The sequence below is a fragment of the Panicum virgatum genome, chromosome 3N (assembly GCF_016808335.1).
Source record: "Panicum virgatum strain AP13 chromosome 3N, P.virgatum_v5, whole genome shotgun sequence".
Lineage (NCBI taxonomy): Eukaryota > Viridiplantae > Streptophyta > Magnoliopsida > Poales > Poaceae > Panicum > Panicum virgatum.
The window spans coordinates 5,371,019-5,396,188 of record NC_053147.1 but is presented as its reverse complement, the minus strand read 5'-3'; the positions used below and the strand labels follow the sequence as shown (position 1 = coordinate 5,396,188).

The 25,170-nt window shown below is 45.3% G+C and overlaps 4 protein-coding genes and 1 pseudogene across 6 annotated transcripts; 1 reads left to right on the top strand and 4 right to left on the bottom strand.

Moving 5' to 3' along the window:
* Positions 1 to 756: 756 nt before the first annotated feature.
* On the bottom strand, positions 757 to 4,361 carry LOC120663877 (probable glucan 1,3-beta-glucosidase A). 3 transcript variants are annotated; one of them, XM_039942820.1, is made up of 9 exons: positions 4,228 to 4,260; positions 3,931 to 4,189; positions 3,675 to 3,794; positions 3,369 to 3,560; positions 3,043 to 3,204; positions 2,099 to 2,268; positions 1,787 to 1,942; positions 1,330 to 1,679; positions 757 to 1,189 (listed from the first exon to the last, which is right to left on the bottom strand). In XM_039942820.1, exons 2-9 carry the CDS (start codon positions 4,186 to 4,188, stop codon positions 1,002 to 1,004), a joined length of 1,596 nt encoding a protein of 531 aa, XP_039798754.1. In that variant the 5' UTR covers position 4,189; positions 4,228 to 4,260; the 3' UTR covers positions 757 to 1,001. The 3 variants fall into 3 exon arrangements, with proteins under 3 accessions (XP_039798754.1, XP_039798753.1, XP_039798755.1); XM_039942819.1 differs by having other exon boundaries at positions 3,931 to 4,361; XM_039942821.1 differs by having other exon boundaries at positions 757 to 1,174; positions 3,931 to 4,314.
* Positions 4,362 to 7,535: 3,174 nt separating this feature from the next.
* LOC120663876 lies at positions 7,536 to 10,870 on the bottom strand (annotated as a pseudogene).
* A 1,909-nt stretch (positions 10,871 to 12,779) lies between these two features.
* LOC120663873 (CASP-like protein 1C1) lies at positions 12,780 to 14,108 on the bottom strand. Its single transcript, XM_039942817.1, has 3 exons — positions 13,647 to 14,108; positions 13,391 to 13,493; positions 12,780 to 13,282 (listed from the first exon to the last, which is right to left on the bottom strand). The coding sequence occupies exons 1-3, from the start codon at positions 13,799 to 13,801 to the stop codon at positions 13,052 to 13,054; spliced, it is 489 nt and encodes a 162-aa protein (XP_039798751.1). The 5' UTR covers positions 13,802 to 14,108; the 3' UTR covers positions 12,780 to 13,051.
* A 761-nt stretch (positions 14,109 to 14,869) lies between these two features.
* On the bottom strand, positions 14,870 to 19,276 carry LOC120663872 (protein NLP3-like). The gene is made up of 5 exons (XM_039942816.1): positions 18,944 to 19,276; positions 17,543 to 18,099; positions 17,351 to 17,398; positions 16,307 to 17,261; positions 14,870 to 16,115 (listed from the first exon to the last, which is right to left on the bottom strand). The coding sequence occupies exons 1-5, from the start codon at positions 19,122 to 19,124 to the stop codon at positions 15,181 to 15,183; spliced, it is 2,676 nt and encodes an 891-aa protein (XP_039798750.1). The 5' UTR covers positions 19,125 to 19,276; the 3' UTR covers positions 14,870 to 15,180.
* Positions 19,277 to 21,613: 2,337 nt separating this feature from the next.
* On the top strand, positions 21,614 to 24,938 carry LOC120663871 (protein kish-like). Its single transcript, XM_039942815.1, has 4 exons — positions 21,614 to 21,839; positions 21,922 to 22,028; positions 22,911 to 22,945; positions 24,548 to 24,938. The coding sequence occupies exons 1-4, from the start codon at positions 21,837 to 21,839 to the stop codon at positions 24,613 to 24,615; spliced, it is 213 nt and encodes a 70-aa protein (XP_039798749.1). The 5' UTR covers positions 21,614 to 21,836; the 3' UTR covers positions 24,616 to 24,938.
* The last annotated feature ends 232 nt before the right edge of the window (positions 24,939 to 25,170 follow it).

Sequence of the window (25,170 nt, the reverse complement as noted above, 5' to 3'; positions counted from 1 at the left end):
GAAATGCTAATACTTTTTGCACCAACAATTTTCTATACCCATTTTTTTCTAACCGCGTATCTATTATCTTATTGTTTGGCCAACAAACGGAGCCACTACGTTTGCTCTCAAGGTTTAGAAATTTCCACGTTAATCGGAGAAAAATAGAAAAAATAAAATTACCCACCATTGCCATTACGATAAAATTAGCCTAAAATACCCGTGTGCCTAATTAAAAATTACCCACCAATGCTATTATGAAAAATTAAATATAAAATATAATTTAGCTATGTATCTATTACAAACAAATACTATTAATAAAAACTAAAACTAACAACAATCAATCAAAATAAAAAGAAAAGATAATAAGAATAATGATATGCATAATATTATTAAAGCTCAACCAATCAAATTGTTATTATAGGTAGATCATATTTGAATTGTTTTAACAATAATAAGACATAATTTACGATAATGAACAGGCTGATGTATGGTAACAAATAGTATAATCTTTAAAAAATAGTAAGAATACAACGACATGCAAATTTTTGAATTTTCAATACTAGCTGCGTAAATGCGCGGGTCATACACCTAGTTATTTTTATTTGGCACACACTTTACTTTCCTTTGCACATATATTTATCCATAACTCACGTCATTATTTATTTTGGAAGGATAATAATAATTGATATCATTATTTTAAAAAAAGACGTGTATTATTTTTAGAGAAAAATATTTGCTTAATGGAAGTAAAATTAAATACATGCCACATGCACATACATCTTCACTAATATATTTTAATGAATGCAGATATGAAGGTTTCTATTGGGTAGTTAAATAGCGCCGCGAGGGTTTAGAGCCTTAGATACACAATCGTATCATAGGATCAATTTTACAAAGCCATGTGCACTGAACTTTTGCCCTCCAATGTAACACGAACTAATTCGCCTTGACACACACTTGTAGATCAAGATCGATCATCTCGTAGCCTAGAAGCACACTAGTATTGATTTCAGCCCTAGCTAGCCTTTCAACGAGATGTATCCATTTTTGATCATCCACTCCAGATCCCAGTGGTTGTTGGCGTTCTTGACAGTCCAGTAGGACCATCCAAACGTGGCCTGGCCGTACACACTCATCTGCGCCGCCGCGTACTTCTGGTACTCTTCCTTGGTCGCGTTCGGCACCTTCCACTCTGCAACCCATTCTCCTTGATTTACCAAACAAAACGCATGAATTTCACAGAAAACAAGAAGCCAGCTATCCAACCTTTTCGTTCTTTTTTCCCTCTTAAAAAATAGTAGTAGTAGTAGTAGTAGATTGAAGGATCTGGAGGTGCTCCTCGCTTACCTACGAAGGTGAGCGGCCCGTTCTGGGTGGTGACGGCGGCGAGCTCGCCGGAGAAGTTGGTCCTGACGAAGTCGATGTTCTGCTGCACGGTGAAGTTGCTGAACATGCTGTTGAACACGGTGTAGTAGTGCACGTCGATGACCGCCCCCTGGAGCCCGGCGGCGAACGGGAGGAGCTCCGTCTTGTTCCCCGACAGCCGGTTCGACATCACCACGTACGCCGCCGGCGAGTGCCTCCTCACGGCGTCGTAGCCGTCGCGGTAGTACCTGGTCAGGCTCTCCAGCGTCGCCCGGGGCGCCAGCGGCTCGTTCATCAGCTCCACCGCGAACAGGCTGGGGCTCGTCGCGTACCTGTGCGCAGAATTGCAGAGGAAACAAAAAAAAAGATTCAGTTTCGCTGCGATGTTGCTCTGTTTTTCTCTGAAATTCAGACGGAATGCAGAAAGTGAATGAGTCACCTGGACGCGAGGAATTCGATCACTTGCACGGTCTGTGCGATGTTGGCGTCGGTTGTTCCCCACTCCTGCGTGCCGTCTCTGGAGGAGCTGTGCTCCCAGGGGTTCTGGGACCCGGGAGCTGCGTGCAGGTCGATGATGACGCCCAGCTTGTACTTCCTGTCCAAGCAGAGAGGAAGAACCCATCCCATCATGAACTGAACACTTTTTTTTCAAATAAAAATAAACTGAACAATTTCAGTTGGTTCATAGGCTGAATGAATTCCATGAGTGATGGCCGGCCTCAGAGATTTTCTCTAGTTTCTGAAGGCTTACTCTGCCCATTTGAAGGCGTTGTCCAGGGCCTGCAGGGAGCCTCCAACATACGGAGCCGGAGGGTTGGGGTCACTAGCGATCCACCAGCCTACTGGAATCCTCACTGCTGTCAGCCCGCTCGACGCGATGAACTTGAAATCGTCCTCAACTATGTAGGTGTTCCAGTGGTCCTGCCAACACATGCATGTAAGTTCAGAATCTGAACCACAGCCACCCTTTGAGATCAACCAAAATTTTCTAAGTCATAGGATCTAGGAGTGAAATTTGAAGGAACTAGCCACAGCTACAAACTTACTCATATTTGACTCTAAAACATAGGCTCTTAAACATCTCAACCATATAGCCTACTCTACTGCTTTACATAGGTCTAGAACGCTTAATAATGCAGCAAAATGCTGCCATTTCAGGTACAGAAAAAAGATGAGCTACATGGCAAACACATGTGATTGCTCACACGCCAAACAGAGTCACATGCTGGGTGTTTTGCTTGCTTCCAAACCCCAAAGCCAAACTGACCAGTCAATGCAGCACTTGCCGAAATCCTTTTGTTCCCATATCCTGATTGAGACAGACACGAGATGGAACGAGACAAAGAGATCGATCCACACATGGGGTGATAAAAGCATCATAAAATTTAGTCTAGATAGTCTAAGAATAGATTAGATTCTTATCTTAGATAATTTTAAGCTTAAAATATATACTTTCATATTAAATTGTGAAGAGACCAATAGAATATGGATCTTTCGAAGCGTAGTGCATGGTTCGTTCATATGGGAAAACAGCAACGCTCTACTACTCTGAGAGTCGGAGTCGAAACACCAGCCAGTCAGCAGACGACGAGTAGGCCCCACCTGTCAGAGGCAGCTCGTCCTCGGCCTGCCAGCTGACAGGTGGGGCCTCGGAAAAGAGCAGCGGACGTATATGAACTGTATAGTGTTTCTTACCCTGAGCACGGGTGCGGCCTTGTCGGTGCCGTAGCCATTGCAGAGCTGGTACTCCCCCTGCAGCTGCTGGCCGACCTTGGTCATGAGGAAGACCGACGCGTCCCAGTCCGACCACCGCGTGGGCTCGCCGTAGTCCGCTATCACCTCGCCGGTAGCGATCGCCTGCTCAGAAGATAGCACTAGTGAAACATCTTCTTCTTCTTCTTCTCCTCCTTCTTCTTCTCCTTCTCCTTCTTCTCCTCCTCCTCCTCCTCCTCCTCCTCTACTGCGCGCTCTCTCATGCAAGTTTGTGTTTGTTAATTAGGACGGAAGAAACGGATAATTACCTGGACGAAGTATCCGTTTGCCGCCTTGATCCGGACCCTGTCCTTGTCGAAAGGGCAGCGCACGATCTGGAACGTCTCCGGCAGCGCCGGCGCGGTGGCGGTGGCGACGATGATGCCGTCGCTGGCGCCGATGCCGACGAACTGGCCGCCGGGCGCCCGGAAGTTGAAGGTCGTCTCGTTGATCCGCCACAGCTGCAGCATTTTCAGAAGTCCGATCGAAGGTAATCATCAGTTGCGTGACTGACAGAAACCAGCGAGAAAGAATTCAGCTGGCAGCTATGTATGCATCGCGCCGGCGGGCCGAACCTTGAACGTCTCCCAGTCGGAGGCCAGCGTCCGGTTGGCCAGCACGGCGCCGCCGCCGCCCTGGTCGGCGGTGATGTACGTCTTCCGCAGCGCCGACTTGAACTGCACCTGCGTCCCGTCCTGCACGCGCGTGCATCCCAAAAGCAAAGCAGTGGTTGGCGGTTACAACTTAGAACAAACCATGAAGCAGAGGGGATCGATCGATGGCCTGAGCAATGCAAAGACTGGCGAGATGCAGCGGGAGGCACGAGAGCACCAGGAGGTCCTTGTTGGGGATGCCGTCGAAGAGGGGCGGCAGGATCCATCCCTCGGTGACGAGCCACCCGCCCAGGCACACCGCTCGGACGGGGAGAGCCGGGTACGCCGGCGCCGGCGACGGCGGTGGCTTCACCGCGGGACGCGGCGTCCTCTTGGCAGCGGAGACGGAGCAGAGGCACGGGGCGCACAGGAGCACGACGACGAAGCAGAGGCGCCTCACGAGCGGCAGCAGCCTAGCGCCCCCGCGGCAGCCCATTGGCTCGCGGCTGGCACTGGCTGGCAGGCCTCTTGTCTGAGCCGCTAGCCTGCCGGGGACGGATGGCTCATGGCTCGGTGCTGCACCTCCAGCTGCCCGGCCCTCGCGCGCTTCTATCTTATGACGAGCCTGAAGATTAGTGCGCGCGTGGGTGATTGGAGATGAGGAGGGCGTCCCTGTCGGATGGCGACCGGCGCTCCCTCCGTCGACACGCTACAATGCTTGCGTTGCCGGTGGACTGATCAGTCTGACCTCAGTCAAGTGGCTGGATACTGGATGGATCCGAGCCGGTCGGTTCTGATTTTTTTTAAATGGGAACTACGGCAGGTAAGAAGCCGGCCTGAACTTTGTATTGATGCTAAGATAGCTGGTGCTGATTTGTTGTTAAAGAAAAATTACTGTTGGCTGATGACTGATACTAATTTGGTGTAAGATGAAATCACTGTTGGCTGGCTGTCTGACAAGTCACTTGAATATAGCGATTGGAATGAAAGGTAGGAGGGGCAAGTAGGGTTCTAAATTTCCTTCCTCCTTTAAACTTAAAAAATATAATCTTTTTTAAGAGTCGGGACCTCCGAATGTAAATGAAGCGCACGACGACATCCGGAGCATGCCCGGCCTTTACAGAGTAGCCAACGTAGATCCGAGCGGCGTTGCTCCAATCCAAGGAACAAGCCGACGACAGCTCCAAAGTCACGCGCGCATGCCCGCGGCGGGAGGAGGAGGATGCGAACCGCACTGACTGAACCGGCCGGCCGGGGAGGTCGCGTCCTCGCGTCGCGTCCTGGAGTGGGCATGCGGTGGCGTGGTCCAGGATATTCCAGCTTCCAGGTCCGGCGGCCGCGCGCCCGTGTCCGACGCGTCTGGCCAAGGACAAGGGGTGTGGCAACTGGCAATCATCTCTCAGACTCTAACGAGGGCGGCTGCTCGCCTGCTCAGCTCGATCTTGTGTCCGAAGCTTTGTCCGGATTTAATTTTTTTTAAAAAAGCTTTGTCCGGATTGGGATATACGGAGCACTGGGTGTGCCTGTGATTACCGGTGGACCCAGCATGAGCACAAAGAAACCCTGATGATCAAATTTAAAAGAGAACCCTGATGATTTAATCTGCATTCTACAGGTTCTAAGTAACATGAGATATTCCCTTTCTTTCCTGCTAAGCTCGCCAGAGCAGATCAATCTTGGCCTCTATCGCACGTGTACTTACTCCGGTCACAAGACTTGTCCTCAAGCGAAATTATGGGTGTGTTTAGTTCACTTTGTATTTTGTATTTTTATATTTTTGGAAGAGAATCTTTAATATTTGAAGTATTAAATGTAGACTAATCACAAAACTAATTACAGATCTCGTCTGTAAACTATGAGACGAATCTAATGAGCCTAATGAATCTATCATTAGAGTTTGTTACTGTAGCAATTTTGTGTCTAATCACGTCCTAATTAGCCTCATTAGATTCGTCTCGCGATTTACAGTCCATTTGTGTAATGCGATTTATTTTGAACCATCTTCTAATTGATGCTACAGTGATACTACAGTAACCATCCTCTAATTAGGCTCGTTAGTTTACAAGCCTTGACTACAGTGATATTACAGTAACTATCCTCTAATCACGCGGTCAAAGACCTCATTAGATTCTTCAGGGTTCCTAGCACATGAGTTTTGAAGTTGGTTTGACTTTGTTTGACACCGTAATTGACGGCCAAAATATTACTATTCCTAGCACAACTAACCAAATTGCTACAGTCTCAGATCAGAATCTGCAGGTGTGCCGCAGTTTTCCGGTCGATCCATGGGCACCAAGCCCACGCGGATAAAAACGAACGAAGGCATCGATAAGAATCCTCTGCCATCTGAACATCTTGAGGAGCCAGCTAGTACTCGACAGAGGACAAATTTGTCGTCTTGACGTCTTGCTTCACCGCCAAGGTAGCACCGTAGCAGTGGCAGCAGTGTCCTCCATGCGCCCCTACTTGTCCACAGCGAGTAAATCTCAGCGATCCCCTTGGGCATATCAGTTCTTTTCACGTTCCGTGAAATCGCTCTGTTCACGGCTTGGAGATAGGTCCAGTGCACTGCACATGGAGGAACATGTCGTGCTTACGTTTTTTTTTTACAGAGGGTGGGCAATTAGACAAGAGTGTAAGGAGAGGGGAAGACAAAATCGAGCATAGGGTGACGAATATTCATGTCCACTGCAGATGTAAGCTAAAACTGTAACTGTAAGCAACTGTTCTGACTGCAACTGTAAGCAACTGTTCTGACTGCTCTGCTATTCTGCAGAAGCATCAACGTTATTCAGTTCCAAAATGTAAAAACGAGTGCCTTTTTGTCCTTCAAGAAATCTGGGACCTCAGAAGTGAAAATATAAAACAGCCTTGTTTGTACTTATTAGAGCAATATGTACACACAGTAGCATAGAAACCCCTGATGTTCATTCTTCTCTGATATGCAGAGCAATCATCGTCTCTCCTTAACTGTAGGCTTTCTCTAACCATTCCCCCTATCCAACTCCCCCTATATGTACCTTCTACTCTATTTTACCATATCCCTCCAAAAGATTCCTCCCCCTATAACTCATTATCTCCAATCATTCCCCCCATATCTATTCCCCCTATATACTATCACTCATTAACTAACTATTTATTTAATGTTTTTGAATTTTAAAAAAATTATACAGTATTTATACTGTCATAATACGCATTATCATCATGTTACATGGCTCAAACAAGATTAATATCGCGAAGAAACAGTGTGATTAGAAATATAAGGGGAGTTGAAACTCACCTTATATATGGGGGAGTTTCAACTCCCCCCGTATGGAGGGGGAGCCGTTGGAGCGCTCGCTCCCCCCAAAGCCCCCCTACATAGGGTGGGGGGCGGTTTACGGTGCCCCTTGGAGCAAGCCTAAGGCTTTCTCCAACCATTCCCCCCATCCAACTCCCCCCAAATGTACTATTTACTATATTTTACTACCTCCCTCCAAAAGATTCCTCCCCCTATAACTCCTTCTCTCCAACCATTCCCCCCATATCTATTCCCCATATATACTATCACTCATTAACTAACTATTTATTTAAAGTTTTTGAATTTTAAAAAAAATCATACAGTATTTGTACTGTCATAATACGCATTATCATCGTGTTACGGGGCTCAAACGGAATTAATATCACGAAGAAACAGTATGATTAGAGATATAGGGGGAGTTGGAACTCACCCTATACGTGGGGGGAGTTTCAACTCCCCCGTATATAGAGGGAGCTGAGGGGGGAGCCGTTGGAGCGCTCGCTCCCCCAAAACCCCCCCTACGTAGGGTGGGGGGCGTTATACGATGTGCCCTTGGAGCAAGCCTAAGGAACGGGAATCCTATCTGGACCGGAATTCATGTCATCCCGGAGCATTTCAGACAGAGCAAGACTGACCTTCCCAACTCGCCCTGCATCATGAAAAAAAATATTAAAAAAATCATGAAAAAAATTTCATTTCTACGACTCTACCACACCATTGATCTACCAATGTCGAGCTGCAATTTCATTCTTGCAGACACTGCAATTCTGAAAGGATCGGGTGCTCTAGCCTAAGAGGGGGAGGGGGTGAATTAGGCACTAATAAAAATTTAGACCTATGGCTCCAACTAGTTTGCACAAAACTTAAACTAAAACATGCTATCTAGATATGCAACTAGGTTGTTCTAGTGTGAAACTCCTATCCCAAAAGAGTTTAGCAACCTATAGTCTTTTCTATCAAGAAACTATTCTATGAAAATAAAGACACACAAATTGCTAGTATGAAATGCGGAAGCTTAAAGAGCGGGATAGGAGATAGCAAACTCTTGACGCGTGTGTTTATCCCGTGGTTCGGTTAGCCACAAAGGCACACGTACATCCACGTTGTTGTAGCACTCACTAAGAGTATTGCTACTCGGCCACCAAGTCTCTTCTGTGAACACAATCACGGTCACCTTAGCCCCGGGTTCCACTAAGAAGCTTCTCCACAAAGGATGGGGGTCTCCACGTCCCCCGCACAAAGTGCCGTCGCCGCTCCACACCAAGTCGGAGGGTCGATGACGTTGCCGGTGAGCTTCACGCTCCAAGGTGCCGGCGCACCAAGCTTTTGTTTTGGTTCACTAGAGAACCACAGCACAAAGGCTCAAGGCCTTGCAATCACACTCACTAAGAGCTAATCTAGCACTCACACTTTACAAAGTTAGTGCTATAAGCTAAGGATATGATCTATGAGCTCTTGTATGGCTTGGAGATGTTCTTAAATGTGTATGAGGTGTCTTGGGACTCCAGCAATCTTCAAATGGCCGGGGTGAGGCGTATATATAGGCCACCAAGTCTTGTAGCCATTGCTCCAACGGTCAGCTGAAAATCTGCGTATCACCAGAAGAACCGATGCCTTTGGCTGAGGTAGCGTCGGTTCTTCCGGTCACTCATAACCCGAAGTAGCCGTTGAACTCCTGACAGCTGACGCAATGATCACCGGTTGAACCGATGTTTTGTACCGATGCATCACCGGTTCATCCGGTGCTTAAGAATCTTCTCCTGGGCGCTGACGTCATTGCACCGACGCAATACTCCGATGCACCATCGGTTGAACCGGTGCTGAAGAATCTTCTCCTGGGCTCTGGACATCGTCTCTGGAACATAGGACGCCCAATGCACCGATGCCCCTTTTTGACCCGTCGGTTCATCCGGTGCCCATAATCTGACTTGGCTTTGATTCTCTTCTGCCGTGGCGTCGGTTCTTCCGACAACTATCGGATGCACCGATGCTTCATGCGTCGGTTCTTCCGGTGCTACTGACTGAGAGCTTTCAGGGCGCTGCCCTGAGACCCGCGAGGGGCGGCTCCCCCTCGACCCCCGTCCGCTACCCGGGTAGCGGAACCCCCGTAGGGGCGGCCCTTCGGGCCTTGCTACGCCTATCTTTTCTTTCTCTTTGTCATCACTTGAACCTAAAAGTCTGAGAATGATCATCTTAACAATCATATTAGTCCAAGTGTTGTGTTGTTATTCGATCACCAAAATCACTTGAAATGGCATAAATAGTGCCATATTCCTTACAAATTCTGAACTGCAAAAAAGTTACCATCCCCAATTGGCTGGCCGTCCCACTCGACGACCGGCAGCCCGCTCCCGACGAACATCATCTCGGCGCACCGCCTGGCCTCGTCGGCAGAGATCCTCGCGTCTCCGGCACCCCTGAGAAGGCCGGCCTCGACCAGCCTCGGCGCCAGCGCGAGCAGCCGCTTGGCCGTGCACCCGCTGAGGACCTTGTCGAACGCCGGCAGCACCAGGTCACCGGCCGCCGTGACGAACGCGACGTTCATCGTGGGCCCCTCCGCGACGCACCCGTCCTCGTCGACCCACACCGGCGCGTACGCGCCTCGCTCTTCGGCCTCCACCAGCGCCAGCGCGTTCGGGAGGTAGTTGACGCTCTTGATCCCCGCGAAGAACGGGTGCTTCATGGGCACGGTGGTGGTGATCGCCTTGACCCCGTCGTTCTGCTGAGAGCGGCGCGTGGCGGTGGCGGCGGCGGCGATGACGACGGCGTAGAACGCGGGTCCCGTGCAGCCCCTCGGGGACAGCAGGAAGTCGCCGGGCCGGCGCTCAGCCAGTACTTGATGGACCCGTCCTTGCATCCGGAGGCAGCGGTCATCTGGATCAGGATTTCTCGCATCGTCTCGTGCGGGAACGGTGGGTCGATCTTTGCTTTGGATGCAGATGCTAGCAGCCGATCCAGGTGTGAATCCAGTTCGTACAAGCATCTGATCAGAGAACAAACGTGACAAAGATTCAGAGTTTCAGACAGCGTATCATCGGAGCCAGAAGTAGGAAAGAAAACTGTCAGGGTGAGGATGGTGAACCCATCAGAAATGGTGGCGGTGTCGAAGACGCCATGGCCGCGGTGGACCATGTGGTCGTCGATGGGGATCACCATCATGGATGGATCAAGGATGATGCCACCAACGACACTGGAGTACATTGCCGGGTACCGTCGCTGGGTGGATTTCCATTTCTCTTGAAGCTTTTCGAGTACCTGAGTATGTTCAGAGTTTTACATGTTGTTTCAGGCTTTATTTCAGCCTAGGCAGTTCATGTTTCTGTATGTTTTTTTTCAGAAACAACTGCATCTTATGAATTATTGGTACCACCCAAAAATCCCAAATGATTTCAGCATAACTTGTCAATTTTACATGAATCTTGGTGACCATCTTCAAACAACAAGTAAACTAATCCACCAACACCGGAACAAGAAGATCAGGAGTTGAGGACGGTCAAGGCTCACCTGGATGCCCGACGCGTACACCGGCACCTGGCGATCCTCCCCTGAAACCAAGAAAAACACAAGCAGAGACGTCTAATACAGGACCCGATTCTCGTGAGGAAGCCATGCCCATGATACGAAGATGCAAACCTTGCATCATGTGATCCTGTCCACTGTCGACAGCCCACCACGAACACGAAGGCAAGGGGATGGAGCTGAGCACGAGTCCAGCTCTGCTTTGGTTTTGTGAGCCGAGCTCTCTGATCAGAGTCAGAATCTGGGGGTTGCCGAGAGGGATACGGCGGCGGGAGCTCATCCGAGGGAGAGCAGAAACAGAAACGAGTTGCGGACTCCCGCCGCTGATGAGCGCCGGCTGGAAACTGACGGCGCTAGTTTTTCTATTCCGAAGAAATGCGGTGACCGACCGGTGGCAGGCTCGCAGCGTGTCCTGGGCACGGAAGGACATCCGAACGGAAAGTTTAAGAGAGCATTTAGGCCGTGTTAGTTCCCAAAAAATTTCACATAGTATCGGACTCATACATGAAGAACTAAATAATTAATTATATAGTCTAATTGATTAGCACGAGCTGAATCTATTAACTTTAATTAGTCCATAATTAGATATTATTTGTCAAATAACAACGAAATGTGCTAAGTACCAAAATCCAAATTTTTTCACCAACTAAACACACCCAATTATGGACACTAATCAGGAGTATTAAACAGGAGTATCCCAAAAAATTTTAGGCAAATTTTATTGAAATTTTTACAATACTAATCAAAAGTATTAAACATAAACTAATTACTCGGATGGACGGAAATAGCGAGATGAATCTATTAATCCTAATTAATCCATCATTAGAGGTTGTTTACTGTACCATGATATTATCTAATCATTACATAATTAGATTTATTACATTCGTCTCGCGATTCCACCCGGAGGTTATGAAATGCATTTTGTTAATTATTTATATTTAATATTTCTAATTACCGATCAAACTTTCGAAGTTCCAGTCGCGCAGCAAAGAGTCGCTCGGCTAGGGTGTTCTGGATTTGGCCCTCGTTTAGATGCAGATGCACCTCGTAAACTTTTTGAAAGGAATTAAATATAGACTAATCATAAAATTAATTGCAGACTCTGTTCGTAAATTGTGAGACAAATCTAACGAAGCTAATTAATCCATTATTAGCATATATTTACTGTAGCAATTACTATAGCAATTTAATATCTAATCATGGTCTAATAAGGCTCATTAGATTCGTCTCGTAATTTACAAGCAAACTATGTAGTTTTTTTATTTCATCTAGATTTAATACTCATGCATGTAAGATTCTCATTCGATATGATAGTTTTGGAATTTTGAATTTTGCATCTAAAACAGGAGTCCGCCTGTCCTTCTCTTTGTTTTATGACTCGGTGCCTCAGCCAAAGCGCTTCTGGTACCACCATAGCCAAGGTAGATAGTCACTTAGACGACGGTTTCGAATAATTCAGAGGTATGATGCCTGTTTTACAGGGGGTGTGTGGTCAGTAGGCAAACCAAAAATAGATTTATTTCGAATTTTGTACAACAAAGTTACGGAGCCAATTCCCTCTATGCCATTAAAATTTTAGCCAATCTCTTGATTGCCATTGACCCCACATGTCATAGAAAAAAAAGTCCCTTCAATGCCATTTAGTGACATTTAAGGAATTGACGAAAATTTCAATGGCATCCAGGGAATTAACTCAAAGTTATGAGCACAAGCTTATGCTGGTTATTTAACTTAGGGGGCTGTATGAGTAATGGTCTGCTCCTTATTGGGCTCATGACGTATAAGTAGGCCAAGTCAGTCGGGCTGCATCTCTCGCCCATCAGAGCGCTGATGGCCCATGCCCAAATTTGCCTGCACCATTTTAGGTTAGATATTGGAATTTGGACATTTGGTTACATGGTGTTACATATACCAAAACTCGAATTGGTATCGCACACTTAAGTTGTCATTAGTCATTACCTGTTGATTATAAAAAAATCAGTTTATTCCTTTTACATTAAGATATGTTTAGGTGAAAGTAGATATAAGTTAGCTCACCAAACTGCCTCAAAGCTTGCAATTGGCGTTGACCAGCTCAGTGTTGTGGGCTCGTGGCACCAAATGATCCTTGACTCAACTGAACACGTACTGTGAGTAAGCAGATTCTGATTACCTAACCCTTGACTCAACACTAACACTACGTACGGCATGTCAGCATCAAACACTGAAAGAAGGAAAGAAAAAAAAACCAACTTTTCCAAAATCTCAACAGTGACAGTATCACAACAACAGTGGATCACGCAGTCCCCTGAAACATCTTGGAACATTTTCTCTTCAAATTTCCAATGCAACTCGAGAAAACAGAAGGATTTTAATTTGTCCCAGCTGAATGCCTGAATATACTACGAGAAATGGGGAATGAACGATAACATGCGAAATGGAGATGACCAGAGCATGCATGTCTCTGACAGTGCCTAAACAAAATTACTAGAGCTTATAAGAAACGGAGGACGCATCATAAGTTCATAACTGGGCAGGTCGATCTGGAGACGACGACACATCAAGGATGATGGGGGGACTTCTAATGGCAGGAGCACAGGGGCTCCGCGACGGCGTGGAGGGAGTACATGATGATGAGGAAGTAGACGATGAGCGAGACGAAGCCGGCGATCAGCGCCCCCATCACGTGGCTGCAGTAGGCCCGCACCTGCCCGCAGATGGGCAGCCACCCGGCGTGCGTGTTGCCGTTCCTCCCGATGTGCGCTATCGCGCCGGTGGCCGCCACCGCGCCGACGAGAACCATCCCGACGATCTGCGCGCGTTTCATGGACAACCATAGGAAAATCGAATGAGGATGACAATGCAACTGCATGAGTTGGGGGAGCTGGCACTAGAAGCAATCAAGGTCTGTGCTGCTTACCACGTCGCTCAGGAGAACCAGTCTGGAGGCGGTGCTCCCCGGCCGCACGAAGAGGACGAGCAGGCTGTAGGCGAAAGTCACTGCGAATGCCACAACGAAGAATCTGCGTGTGATCGAACACATTGTCATGATTCGTGTGAACCAAATTATCGAACGATCTCTTCTCTGTAGCGAAATCACTTCAACAGCAGTAGAAATTCACTGCCAAATAAAACATGTTCCATTAGCATGTTCAGAGTGTGAAGAATTTGCTTACACGAATGATGGAGTGTAGGAGTACTTGGCCTCTATCTCTATGCCGAAGATGCTGGTGGTCTCGTGGCTGGTCACCATGATTATCGCCGCCGCCGCCGCGGCCCCCGCCGCGGCGAGCCGGAGCACGACGGAGATGAGCCTGTGCAGCTTCGCCATTTCTGCTCCTCCTCTGAACTGATCTGAAGTATGAAAGAGTGTCTGCCACTGCCTGCTATATAACTATTAGTGTTTTCCAAATTGACAATTACTTTACTGCTAATAAGGGGATCCCTCAAGAAGATTTTGTGCGGCGAGGTTAAATAGCGGCACCGGTTTCTTCCAGTAGTTTTGGTGGTTCAGCTGCGTGGAAGGCAGGAGCAGCAGGAAACCTCTGATCTGGAGCAGGTCTTGCCGGTAAGCGACCTTGCCTTAACTTGTGCGTTGTGCTGCCCATGCTGCATTTGCCCTTTTGCTCCAAAGAAAATGCTGCATTTGCCCTCCTTGTGTCGCAGGTGTCAACGTCTTGGTGCCATGACAGTTGGGCAACGTGAGAAGATCAGAAGAATTTTAGGACCTGCTGCAGTTTTGTTCTCAGTAGTTATGATGCAAACGAATTCCAGGAATATGAGCTTGTTTCTTCCCATCTGAATGCAGCTGTCCAGGCTGTTGGAACGAAAGGGACTAACGAGCTACTGGTTTTCGTCTGGGCAAAACGAAGGTAGCCGCGAAAAAGTTTCTCATCTAGACACTGAAGGAGACGTCTAGTGTCTCTTGCAGCAATCCACAGTGACCCTCTCCGATTCCTAAGTGAAAAAAGACCATGTGGATGTCCTCAACGACCTACTTTTGTAACCAGAGGGATTGCTGCTCTTTGTGATCACCAGCATTTTTTCAAGTTCTCACCCGCGCTAACATGGCTTCTGATCACTGATGTCCAAATAAGCCATTGAATTTTAGCCATCTGTGCAGCTGATTTTTGCTAGCGCCATTCCATGAAATCCTATCTGTTTATCAATAGGTGTCAGAAATTTTTTAAAAGTATAAATTTAATGTTTTATTCTGGACTTGGGCTAGTCTAAGCCTGTTTCCTTTTTTTTTAAAAAAAATGCTCTTGTTTGTGAACCAAAATACTAATATTTCATAGTTCCCTGGGGAACTGAAACAAAATGCTATATCATTGAATGAAGTAAAACTGAACAATGAGCTAGTTAGAATTCAAAACAAACTTGAAAATGAGCACCGAAATAAGTCTCCCAATAAGCATTCCAGCAATAATATTTTTCATGATTTTGTTTGGCTGGTATCAACAGTATATACCATACAAGCATCTAGGAAAGTCTAAACATCAATTAGATTTATGCTACACCAACCTTATATTTGTACATACTACCTCAAAGAAAATGATTTGTATCCTTGATTTCCCTACAAAAAATGAGAAATACCTGTAAAAAGAAAGAAAATAGTGGTGTAGCCAAGAACTGAAGCAGCTAGCCTAAATATAAACTATATTAGACCACTGCATTATACTATGCTAATTCATAAACTTTCAAAAATCATCAAGTGCTCCCACAAGAACTCCCAAGGATTGGAGCAATGTCAGTGACCAACAGCCTCAAAATGTTGCTACCAGATAGCCGGGAGATTTCCATGCACTCTTCTAAGTCAGCATCACATGTCAGCTTCACCCATTCATGATCATCATCAAGATACTTCATATCAAAAACAACAACATCTAGTTGTATCCGTTTGGCCACTTCATCTTTCAAATCAATAATGCTTGCAGAACACAGGAACCGAAATCTTAAAAGATCTTCCTTGTAGCGTGCCTTCACTGTTACTATCCCTGAATTATGTACAGACATGAGACTGCCCAGAGGGACTGCAGCTGCGATGTGATTCTTGCAATTTTTGGAGCTTCCTGCACCGTTAACAAATAGCCCTGGAAGCAGCAGGTCTTGTGTTTGAAATGGCTCTTTTGTGAACCTATCTGGTTTGTGCATGTTTTGTTGTGGTTCCATGAGCGTTGAAACAAATGTCCTGTTTGCAGGGCTACCAAGGCAGGAGTCTTCTGATGTCCCTGAATTAGGGCTAGGTTCTCCCGACGAACTTCTCAAAAACAAAGCTTTCTCCCGTTCGATCTGTCTGTTGATATTAGGCAGAAAGCTTCGCTGAGGAATGAGCATGCCTAGGCGATCATTTTCTAATAACTTAATCTTCGAGGATGAACCTCTGTTTTCTTGAACAGAAGAAATGGAAAGGTCAGAAACCTCGGTTTTCCTTCCATTCTTTATATTAATAGGATTGGATTGACTGAAAGGAATGGGGAGAGGACCCGTGATAGATGTGAGAGTAAATGCACTCTCTGAGCCTTCAACAGATTCGATCACCTTCTTTAATTTTGAAATAGAACGGTTAACCTTGCTGATTTGCCGAGATGGCCAGCGAGAAATCCCGTGTTGCCTGCAGATGCGCTTCATCGTTGTAGAACATACTGTCAAAAAGAAATAAACAATTAACAATATTCAGACTTAGAAGCTAACAAAATATGCCGAAATTCACAATCTCAATGCATGAGCTACAGAATGTATAAACAATACGTAAATTTATAATTTTTCATGCAGGCATGTAGGAAATGTGGCAGTCAATCTCTCAAAAGATTGCAGAAATTCAAATAGTACATACCTCCTAGACTTTTTGCTGCATTTTTCAAGCTTCCAGTAAAATAATTTTGAATAACTTCCAAACTGAATGTTTTTTCTGCTTTTCCTCGTCTCCTTCCATGATGTTTGCTATTGTTGTCAGGCAACAAAGAATCTGAGGTACAACCACCATTTGGTCCAACAAACAATTTGCCATTGCATTTGGTGCTATTTTCAGGTGATAGACACATTTCATATTCTGATGAAGCTATTCTTTTCTGGCTGTCAGACTCATGGACTCCATGCGTATTGCTCTCATGTGCATGAATGCCACCTTCAAAGTTTAGATGTTGTGCATGTTCATCCTTTGTTTCATTGCTATCCATTACAGTAATAGCATCGAATTGAAGTTCTTCATTTGAGCCTTCATCAGTGGTTGGATGTAAACTATGAAGATGCTGTCTCAGCAGAGCTAAGAGGGACTCCAAAAGAACCTTTTGCTCATCATCTTCTCTGCAATCAGGTGGCAAGAAAAACTCTAGTACATAATCATCATTTCCAGTATAAGCACTTTGCAAGCATACTGAAAAACAACCAGCTAATCCAAACATATGAGCATAGTGCACAAGGGGATACTCCATTTTAGAGAATCTAGTCACATCTTTGGAAAAGCATGGCCTATGAAGGATGCATGCCTTTCCAGAAACTCCTTGTCCTTTCTGCAGGTGGTGCTCTACACAAGCATCTCGGAATCCCCACATATGAGCATCAATGACATGAAATGCAACATCACTAGTTGACATGCATAATTCTTGGGCACAACTTCCATGAATATTGAAGTTACTCTTCTTCACGCCACCACAAGGTACCAGTAAATTTTGGTATTTGCAAGGCACCCAAGTTTGAGCTAAGAGCAGTTTCAGCTCTTCACAAATTACTGTTAAGACTTCCAACATCTCTACAAGTGCAGCTTGATGGCCTTCACTAAATATCTGAGTCTGATTAGAAGAAAAGAAACAGAACTTTAGCACTCAAAATAAAACAAGGAAATGTACTAGTCAAATTGGAGTTGTCAAACTATTTTTACCTGGACATATGGATGTTCGACAACTTCAGTGCTTTTAAGATTCACAGCCTGCAGATAATGGAAAATTAATTACCCAGATGCAGCAGAGAAAATGAGTTTGGAAAATAATTATGCCATAATTCAGCAATATCACTTATATCTGAATCCTTACAAGTTGACAATTTGTTGTCATAGACAGAAAAGTGAGCTAACCTCAAGAGCTTTGCTGACTTTACCAACCTTGCTTGCATAGTTTACTTTCTTTGATGTCATTATAAGTTCAACAACAGCGATACATGACTTCGTGTAAGGATCAAACACAGGCAAGGCAACAGTACCATGAACGTTGTAGCTTATTGCATGGTTAAGCCGTGCGTACTCAGTACTGCTGTAGTACTGCACATTGGGTGTCCATTCAGGCACCTTCTGCTTGTATACGCGCCCAGGTAGTCCCAATTCTTTGACATTGTCTCCATCCACAGAGAACATATACATCATGGACACAGCCCTATACTGAAGAAGTCCAATACTCCGTTGGTCAAGCACAAAGGGCTGCCCTGAAGTGCTTAGCATGTAGCGATCCCCTTGCCCGATGGGCACCCAAACCTGAACCAACAAGTGCTGATTGGTAGACTCCTTGAAGTACCTGAGAGCTAGTGTGAGCCTTTCCTTCAAGAAATCAGAGCTATCAGAATAATCATCGACCATGGAAAGCTGAACCTGGCATTTACCATTGATAGGTTCACCTTTCTTGGTTATTTCAGATTTGCCTACGTGGCAGAGGATAATTGAATTTTGTCAATACTAAATAGTAACATCTGCAACAAGAGTAACAGCTGCTGCCAGCTACATAAATGTCAGATTTTAATAGTAACAGAGATAACCCCTTGCTGGCGATAGTCTGTCTTATACTCTCATGGTGGACACGGCATGCCACAGATGCAAATGACTTCAAATATTCATCCTACCAATTAGTAGTTTTTTAGTACTATACTCCTATAAGTCAAGGCGTCAAGCAAACACAACCATGAAATAGAAATATCATGACTGTTTTCCTTTATCAGCACACAGCGGTTGATCAAATTGCTTTCATGTTCAATATACTGACAAATCAAGTACAGGGCCCTACCCGGAAAGATAATCAAGTTCATGCGCACAAGCGATTCTGGGTTAAATAACTGCCCCAGATAGGCCGATTCTAGCGCAGACAAAAGGGATCCCGTCAGAACCCACGATGCAAATAAGAGCTGGACCTGGACGCCTCGTAGTGGAGTCCAGTTAGCAACCAACCATTTTGACCACAAGCGCGTAGAAAACTCCGAACGCCAACCAGAGCACACCGCACCACGCCAAGTCAACGACAAAAAAGCTGCCTTCTTGGCACCAACCGGCCAATGCGAAATGGTAATCAAAGCCGCGCTCGGCAATGTACTGCCAATATGCCGTCGCTGTCGCAAGATTCTTGCGCTAATCGTCGGCATGTCGTACGAGCAATCGAACCAAGGCCTCAGATTTGCGGTCGCGATCACACAGGATCCTCGACCGGATCGCCCCGTACCGCACGGCGCCGTGAGGAAGGGACGGCGGCGAAATCAATGGTGGAGGAAACCTCACCGGCGCGCGCGCCTGGGGCGTCGTCTTGCGGGGCGGCCGTGTCCAGCGGCACGACGGAGGGATGCTGCGGGTCGCCGCACGGCCACAGCGGCGGAGACGCGGCCGAGAAGTGGAGCGACGTGGCCATGGCGTCGAGCAGCCAGGCGTCGCCGCCGTCGGGGGAGTCGAAGTCGAACTCCATCAGCCGGATCAAGCGCCGCGGCGGCTGTGGGCTGTGGGCTGTGGCAATGCAGAGGCGAGCTTGAGGTTTGCGGGCTAGAAGGTTTGGCGCCGCACGACGAGGGAGACGAGGAGGCTAGTAGTAGTAGCCAGTAGGGGCATATGGTGGAGGCGGAGCTGGGCGAGCTCAGAGGCTTGTCCTCTTGCAATCAATCAGGTCGTCCTATAAATCTCGTAAACGTAAAAAAAAATCACATTAAATATTTTGATATATGGAATATTAAATAAAGTCTATTTATAAATTTTTTTACATAGATGGGCTGTAAATCGCGAGACGAATCTAATGAGCCTACTTAATCCATAATTTGCAACAGTGATGTTACAATAAACATCCGCTAATTATTAATTAATCATGAATTAATTAGCATCATTAGATTCGTCTCGCGATTTACAACCCATCAGTATAAAATTTTTTATAAATAAACTTCATTTAGTACTTTAAATTAGTAAGATTCCATCGCAAATTTTTTTTACAAAACATATAAATACGGCCTCAGTAGTTAGTGCTTCTGCCACTCAGCACACAACCTTTTTTTACATCGGTAACCTGAAACTGTTCTACACCCGTACATAAGGTGTCATATTTGAATTATTAAGCCCCATGTTACTGCGACATGTTACCTTCTGTTCTGTTGTAAAACTTCCACACAATGCAAATACCCTCCATGCCTCTATGTCTTGCTATTCCTTGGATGCCACTCTATGTCTCGCTATTCCTTCGATATCTTGTGGGTAAAAATAATGGAGCACCTCCAAAAGTCTAGCTATAGTTCTAGTTAAATTTAAAGTGTTACAAGGATTGTAAAAAAATAAAAACTTCCTAATTAGTGGGGATCAACCAACAGACTCTTTAAATTTTGACTATCCATATTTAAAACATCTCCACTTGGATCATTTTCTTGGCAACGGGGTTGTTCGGCTGATCTAATAAATAGTATTCGGCTGGCAGAATGAATAGTATTATGTGAGAGGAGATAAGCCAAGACAAACCAAGACAAGCCGAAATTGGACAAGCCGAACAGCCCCAACGACCGCACCCTCCCTATGCGCGGTGCCACGGCAACACCATCCCCATCCCCAGCAGCGACGACCACACTCTCTCCATCTGTGGCGGCTACAACATCGCCCTCCCTATCCCCCCGCGGTGACGACCACACCATCCCCAAACGCGACGACCATGGCAACGCCATCCCCATCCCTAGCGGCGACAATCGCGTCCTTTCCATCCATGGCGGCCATGGCATCACCCTCCTGTCGCCGAGACCGTGGCCTCTCCATCCGCAGTGGCCACGACTCGCCCTTTCCATCCCAGCGGCAACGGGCACTCCCTCCTCACCTACGGCTACCACAAACACACTATCCTCTTCCCCGTCCCCGGCGGTGACGACCACGACGTCCTCAGACACAATGGGAGCACGAGGGCATGAGTGCGTGTGGGTGGAGAAAATGGCACGGGAAAGAGGAACGCGTGGGAGAGGAGGGCGATGGTGAGTCGGACATGCTCAGCAAAGACGCAGCAAAGACGCCTAGCGAAGAGGAGATGTCGAATCAGATATAGAAGAGAGGAAGAAGAAGAGACTGTTGGATCGTGTTTTCACCGATCCGAGTGAATTTAGCTAGGCTCTTGACGAGTCTGCAGTGCATTACATACATCATCACCGTCCAGAAAAGTGAATACATATATCTGCAAGCATTGGAGTACCAATTTGGTGATGACATTGGAATACCAAAGACAACGTCTGCAATTTGGAGCAGACATTAGAGTACCGAGATCAAGTTGAAGCAAAGCTTGGCCTTAGGCCCGTGTTCAGTTCCATAATTCAAAATTCCAAAAAAAAATTTCGGCACCTGCATGAACACTTAAATCTAGATGAAAAAAAACGCATTGCGACTGCTGTCTGTAAATGGCGAGACGAATCTAATGAACTTAATTAGGCTGTAATCAGACACTAAATTGCTACAGTAATGCTACAGTAACACCCTCTAATGATGGATTAATTAGGCTCATTAGATTCGTCTCACGATTTACAGACGAGTTCTATAATTATTTTTGTGATTAGTCTATGTTTAGTACTTCAAATGTAGAAATATGTCTTTTCAAAAATTTTACAACGCGCAACCAAACGGAGCCTAGTTGGTGATCACCATCCATAAACTTTATGCAAATCCGGGAGACTTCTACATCAAAGACCCAAATCCAGGTGACTAAAAGTAGCAAAAGGCATAAGGCCCCAGGTACCTTGAATGTCAACCAATTTAATAGTTTCTCTCTTTTCACCAAACTACGATATAAATTACTTCAGAGTCGAAAGTTGTCCGTTTAAAATATTCATCGTGAAACTTTTCTAGCTTTTGAGTCCGGGATCAAAGTAAACTCGAAGAGGAGTAAAAAAAAGGGATATGTTAACAGGATTGATAGCCTGAATCGTAGCTTTATTCATTATTTCAATTAAATTTCATGCTATTTACCTATTTTTATTTGATTGAAAAAAAATTGGGGGGCAGACACGGACACACGGTGCGGCGGTGCCAGTGCTGGCTATCGTTTCCGCTTCCCACACAGTTCCGTCTCTCGCCCGTAGATCCAGATTCCTGCTCCCCTCACCACCACCTCTCGCTTCGCCGGCAGTAACCCCCGCGACAGGGAAGGAGGGAGGCGACTCAGGCGAGCGCCATGGTAAAGATCCATCCCGAGCTCCGCGTCTCTTCCCAGGGATCTCCCGCGATCCAACTCACGTTCCCCTGTCTGATTTTGCAAGTCGGCGCTGTTCAACTTCAACTCCTTCCTGACCGTGGTGCTGCTGGTGATCTGCACCTGCACCTACATCAAGATGCAGTTCCCGGCCATCCTCAACGACCGCACCGGGTAATTTTCTTTCTTCCACCGCTAGCATATCGAATCGCAAAGAATTTTTGGGGGAATCTTTTCTTGTGCGCTCTGTAGGCCCAATTGTCGTTTCTTCTTCTTCTTCTTTTTGTTGTGAGAGAAATTTCTAAAATTGACATCCAATTCGTGACCCTTTCAAGATCTCTCTTGTTGTAAAGGCAAATAATTTGACAGTTAAAGTCAGTGTGAAGCCGTGTGGCTGCTGTGGGTTGGGTCCAGGTATTCTAGTTTCAAACTGCACACGCCGCCAGATGCCCAACCTTGAGGATAAACAGTTACTTGAAACCTATCATAAGGATGAACCTTACCATGAGAGGACTGCGAAATTAATTTATTTTGATTTAGATTGGTACTAGCACAGGTATTGAGGTCTGAAGTTCATAATACTCCTAAGGTATTTGGATAACTGCAGACTGCACTGGTTCTAAAAGTTATCATACTATTTTGCACTACCTTTTGGTGAGTCAGAATGAGTTGAATGTAGTAGATCTGTGCAAGTGTTTCATTTTGTCTATTTCGCCCCATCTTGATAACACCAATTTCTGCACACGGATTGAGCCAACATCAGTTTATTCACACTTGTGAATAAGGCCGGCCTCATTTTCGTCAGAGTTGGTTAACTTCACATTCATAATTTTATCTATAACTTGATAATGAACAAAATATTGCCTATTATTAACTTATTATCTTGTTTTCCCATTGTACTTTCAAAATTTAGTTCTCATTTTTTCATTAGCTTTGAAAGATCTGTATCCCAACAATTCAGAGCAAACATAAGACAGTGAAGGGAGCATGTCTACATTGTTAATTGTAATTATTTTGTTTTTTATTCTAACTTAACCTCATAATCTCTAATGACAGATTCCGTGGTTTCTTTTGGAAAGCTGCCAGGATAGGTATGCATCTCGTCCTGCTTCTGCCTCCAACGCAGACAAAATAAGCTCCTTTTCATTGTTCCGATGGCAATTTCCTGCCACATAAGTACTTAACCCCTAGTAGTGCATATTCAGTGCTTTGCTGCTAGATTTGGTGCCAAGTAGCAGTTTACATTTTTAATTGCAGATGTTCGGTGTTTGCTTGCATTTCATTTATCTTGATAGTTGTTCCAAATCGTTTCTATGCTTTTTGTGAACACTCTTGAGGGAATGGTGCCACCACCTTAAGAAATATTAATAAATGCTGGATGGTTTCTTGGGCCTGCTTACATAGCAGACAGCAAGTTTGGGGCTTGGCTAACCTGTTGGCTGTAGTGAACCACATAGAATTCTCCATCGTAGGGGTGCCCCAGATTTCCAAATTTGCATCCACAGGGCACGCCTGATCGACTAAATGAAGACGGCATTGTAGGCAGACTTGCGACAGTAAATTCCTGAAACTTGAAAATTTCCAAACATGCTATCAGGTACACCTTGCTGTCGGACTGTCCCATCCGTCCCAAACGTGGACATATTCAACCAAAGTCCTGACCGATGAAGTGATCTTGATGTCCTCACTGAATGACTGTCAGCCAGCACTTGTCTCACAGTCCGCGGCTAAATAGATCAGCAAGGAACCAATGCATCTAGTTGTGGTGCCGATTCATGTAGTTTGTCTGAAAACTGTTGCCGCTCAGCATCACTGTAGCCATAGCAAATAATGCCTTGGCATTCGGATGCACTTGTACTTGTAGCCCAGCCCAAGGTCTAGATGGTTCTGTTTCTTTTTAGCTGCAACCATTGTAATTGGAGAGCCCAACCAAGGGTTGACAGATCATGGATGCCCAACCCTCCACACTCAATCAGCCGAGAAACCCTTGGCCAATAATCAAGACATTTACAACCATCGGCTTGGTCCTGCCCATTCCTAAGGAAACACATTATTAGTTTATCAAATAGCCTTAAGATCCACTAATTTCATTGGTGAAGCTGGCACTCATTTCTTTGATAAATTGTCCATAGATTGAATTTTGATATGCTAGGGCCGAGTTGCTGGTGCTGGCATTGAAAGTATTTTAGCTGAGCAATTTTTATTATTTTAGACTAAACGCATACGTTTGCATCAATTTATTTTATCCTATATACTCCAGGCATAGTTTTAATAATCATAGCTTAAGTCAAGAATATCTAATGCTATCTGTTGACTTGACTGAAGCCAAATTAGATAAATGTAAAAGTATTTGGATTTATCCTGCGAAGATGAATTTTAAAGTTTGTAACAATAGTTTTCTTGCACTTGTATTCTTCCAAAAAAATCGTAAATATCAAAAATAATGAGAAAACATATGTATTGGACTTGTCCGCATCAATACAGAAAGTAAAGGATAGTAGATAGTACCCTGGTTGCTAGTTGCACCACAACGCATGGTTGAAGTTTATCCATTTTGTGGAACGATTTTAGGGTACACATTATTCAGAGCTTATGTTAGTGAATAAGAAACTGTGTAGCACAATAGTTTTTATTAATTCATCCATTTGTTTGTTAATAATTTTGAATTGATTATTTCTCGTGTTGTTTATCAGGTGAGCGATTGAGCCCTTGGGTATCTTTCGGGTGCTTGGCTATGGGAATATCCACATTATTCTTCTAAGGCCAAAGTGTTAAATCTCCATAATTTTAGTCTAGTATGCAGAACACTGTTTTACCTGTAGAAAGAACTGTAATATTTGATTTTAGCCCATGTCTTTATTGAAGCATTTTGCTTCAATTTTTAATGGAGACAAGCACTGATCTTTGTAAGAGCTGGCAATATTATGTCGGCAGTGGGGATGCAGAATGAGGGAACTGAACGAAGGTGAAACATACTGTACCATCTAATGTTTGATTTATTATTGTGGTGAACACTTCGATTGGTTCTGGTAATCAAATATTGTACCCAAAAAACTTAAATATATGAGTGTGTTTTTCTTCTAAGCCAGTTGCTGTATCCGGTTTAAATGTTCCTTTTCCTTGTCTGACGTCTTTGTCTGTATTAGTATCTGGGCATAAATTCAGTACATTGTACACTGAACTGTAATCTGCATCAGATCTTTGTGCGAGGTGTTTGGAACTAAGTGAACACACGAAAGAACCAACAACATAACTAAAATTCACGTAAAAGATCGTAGTCATATCGGCCCAGAAATGGGCTCTAGCAGTCATAGCA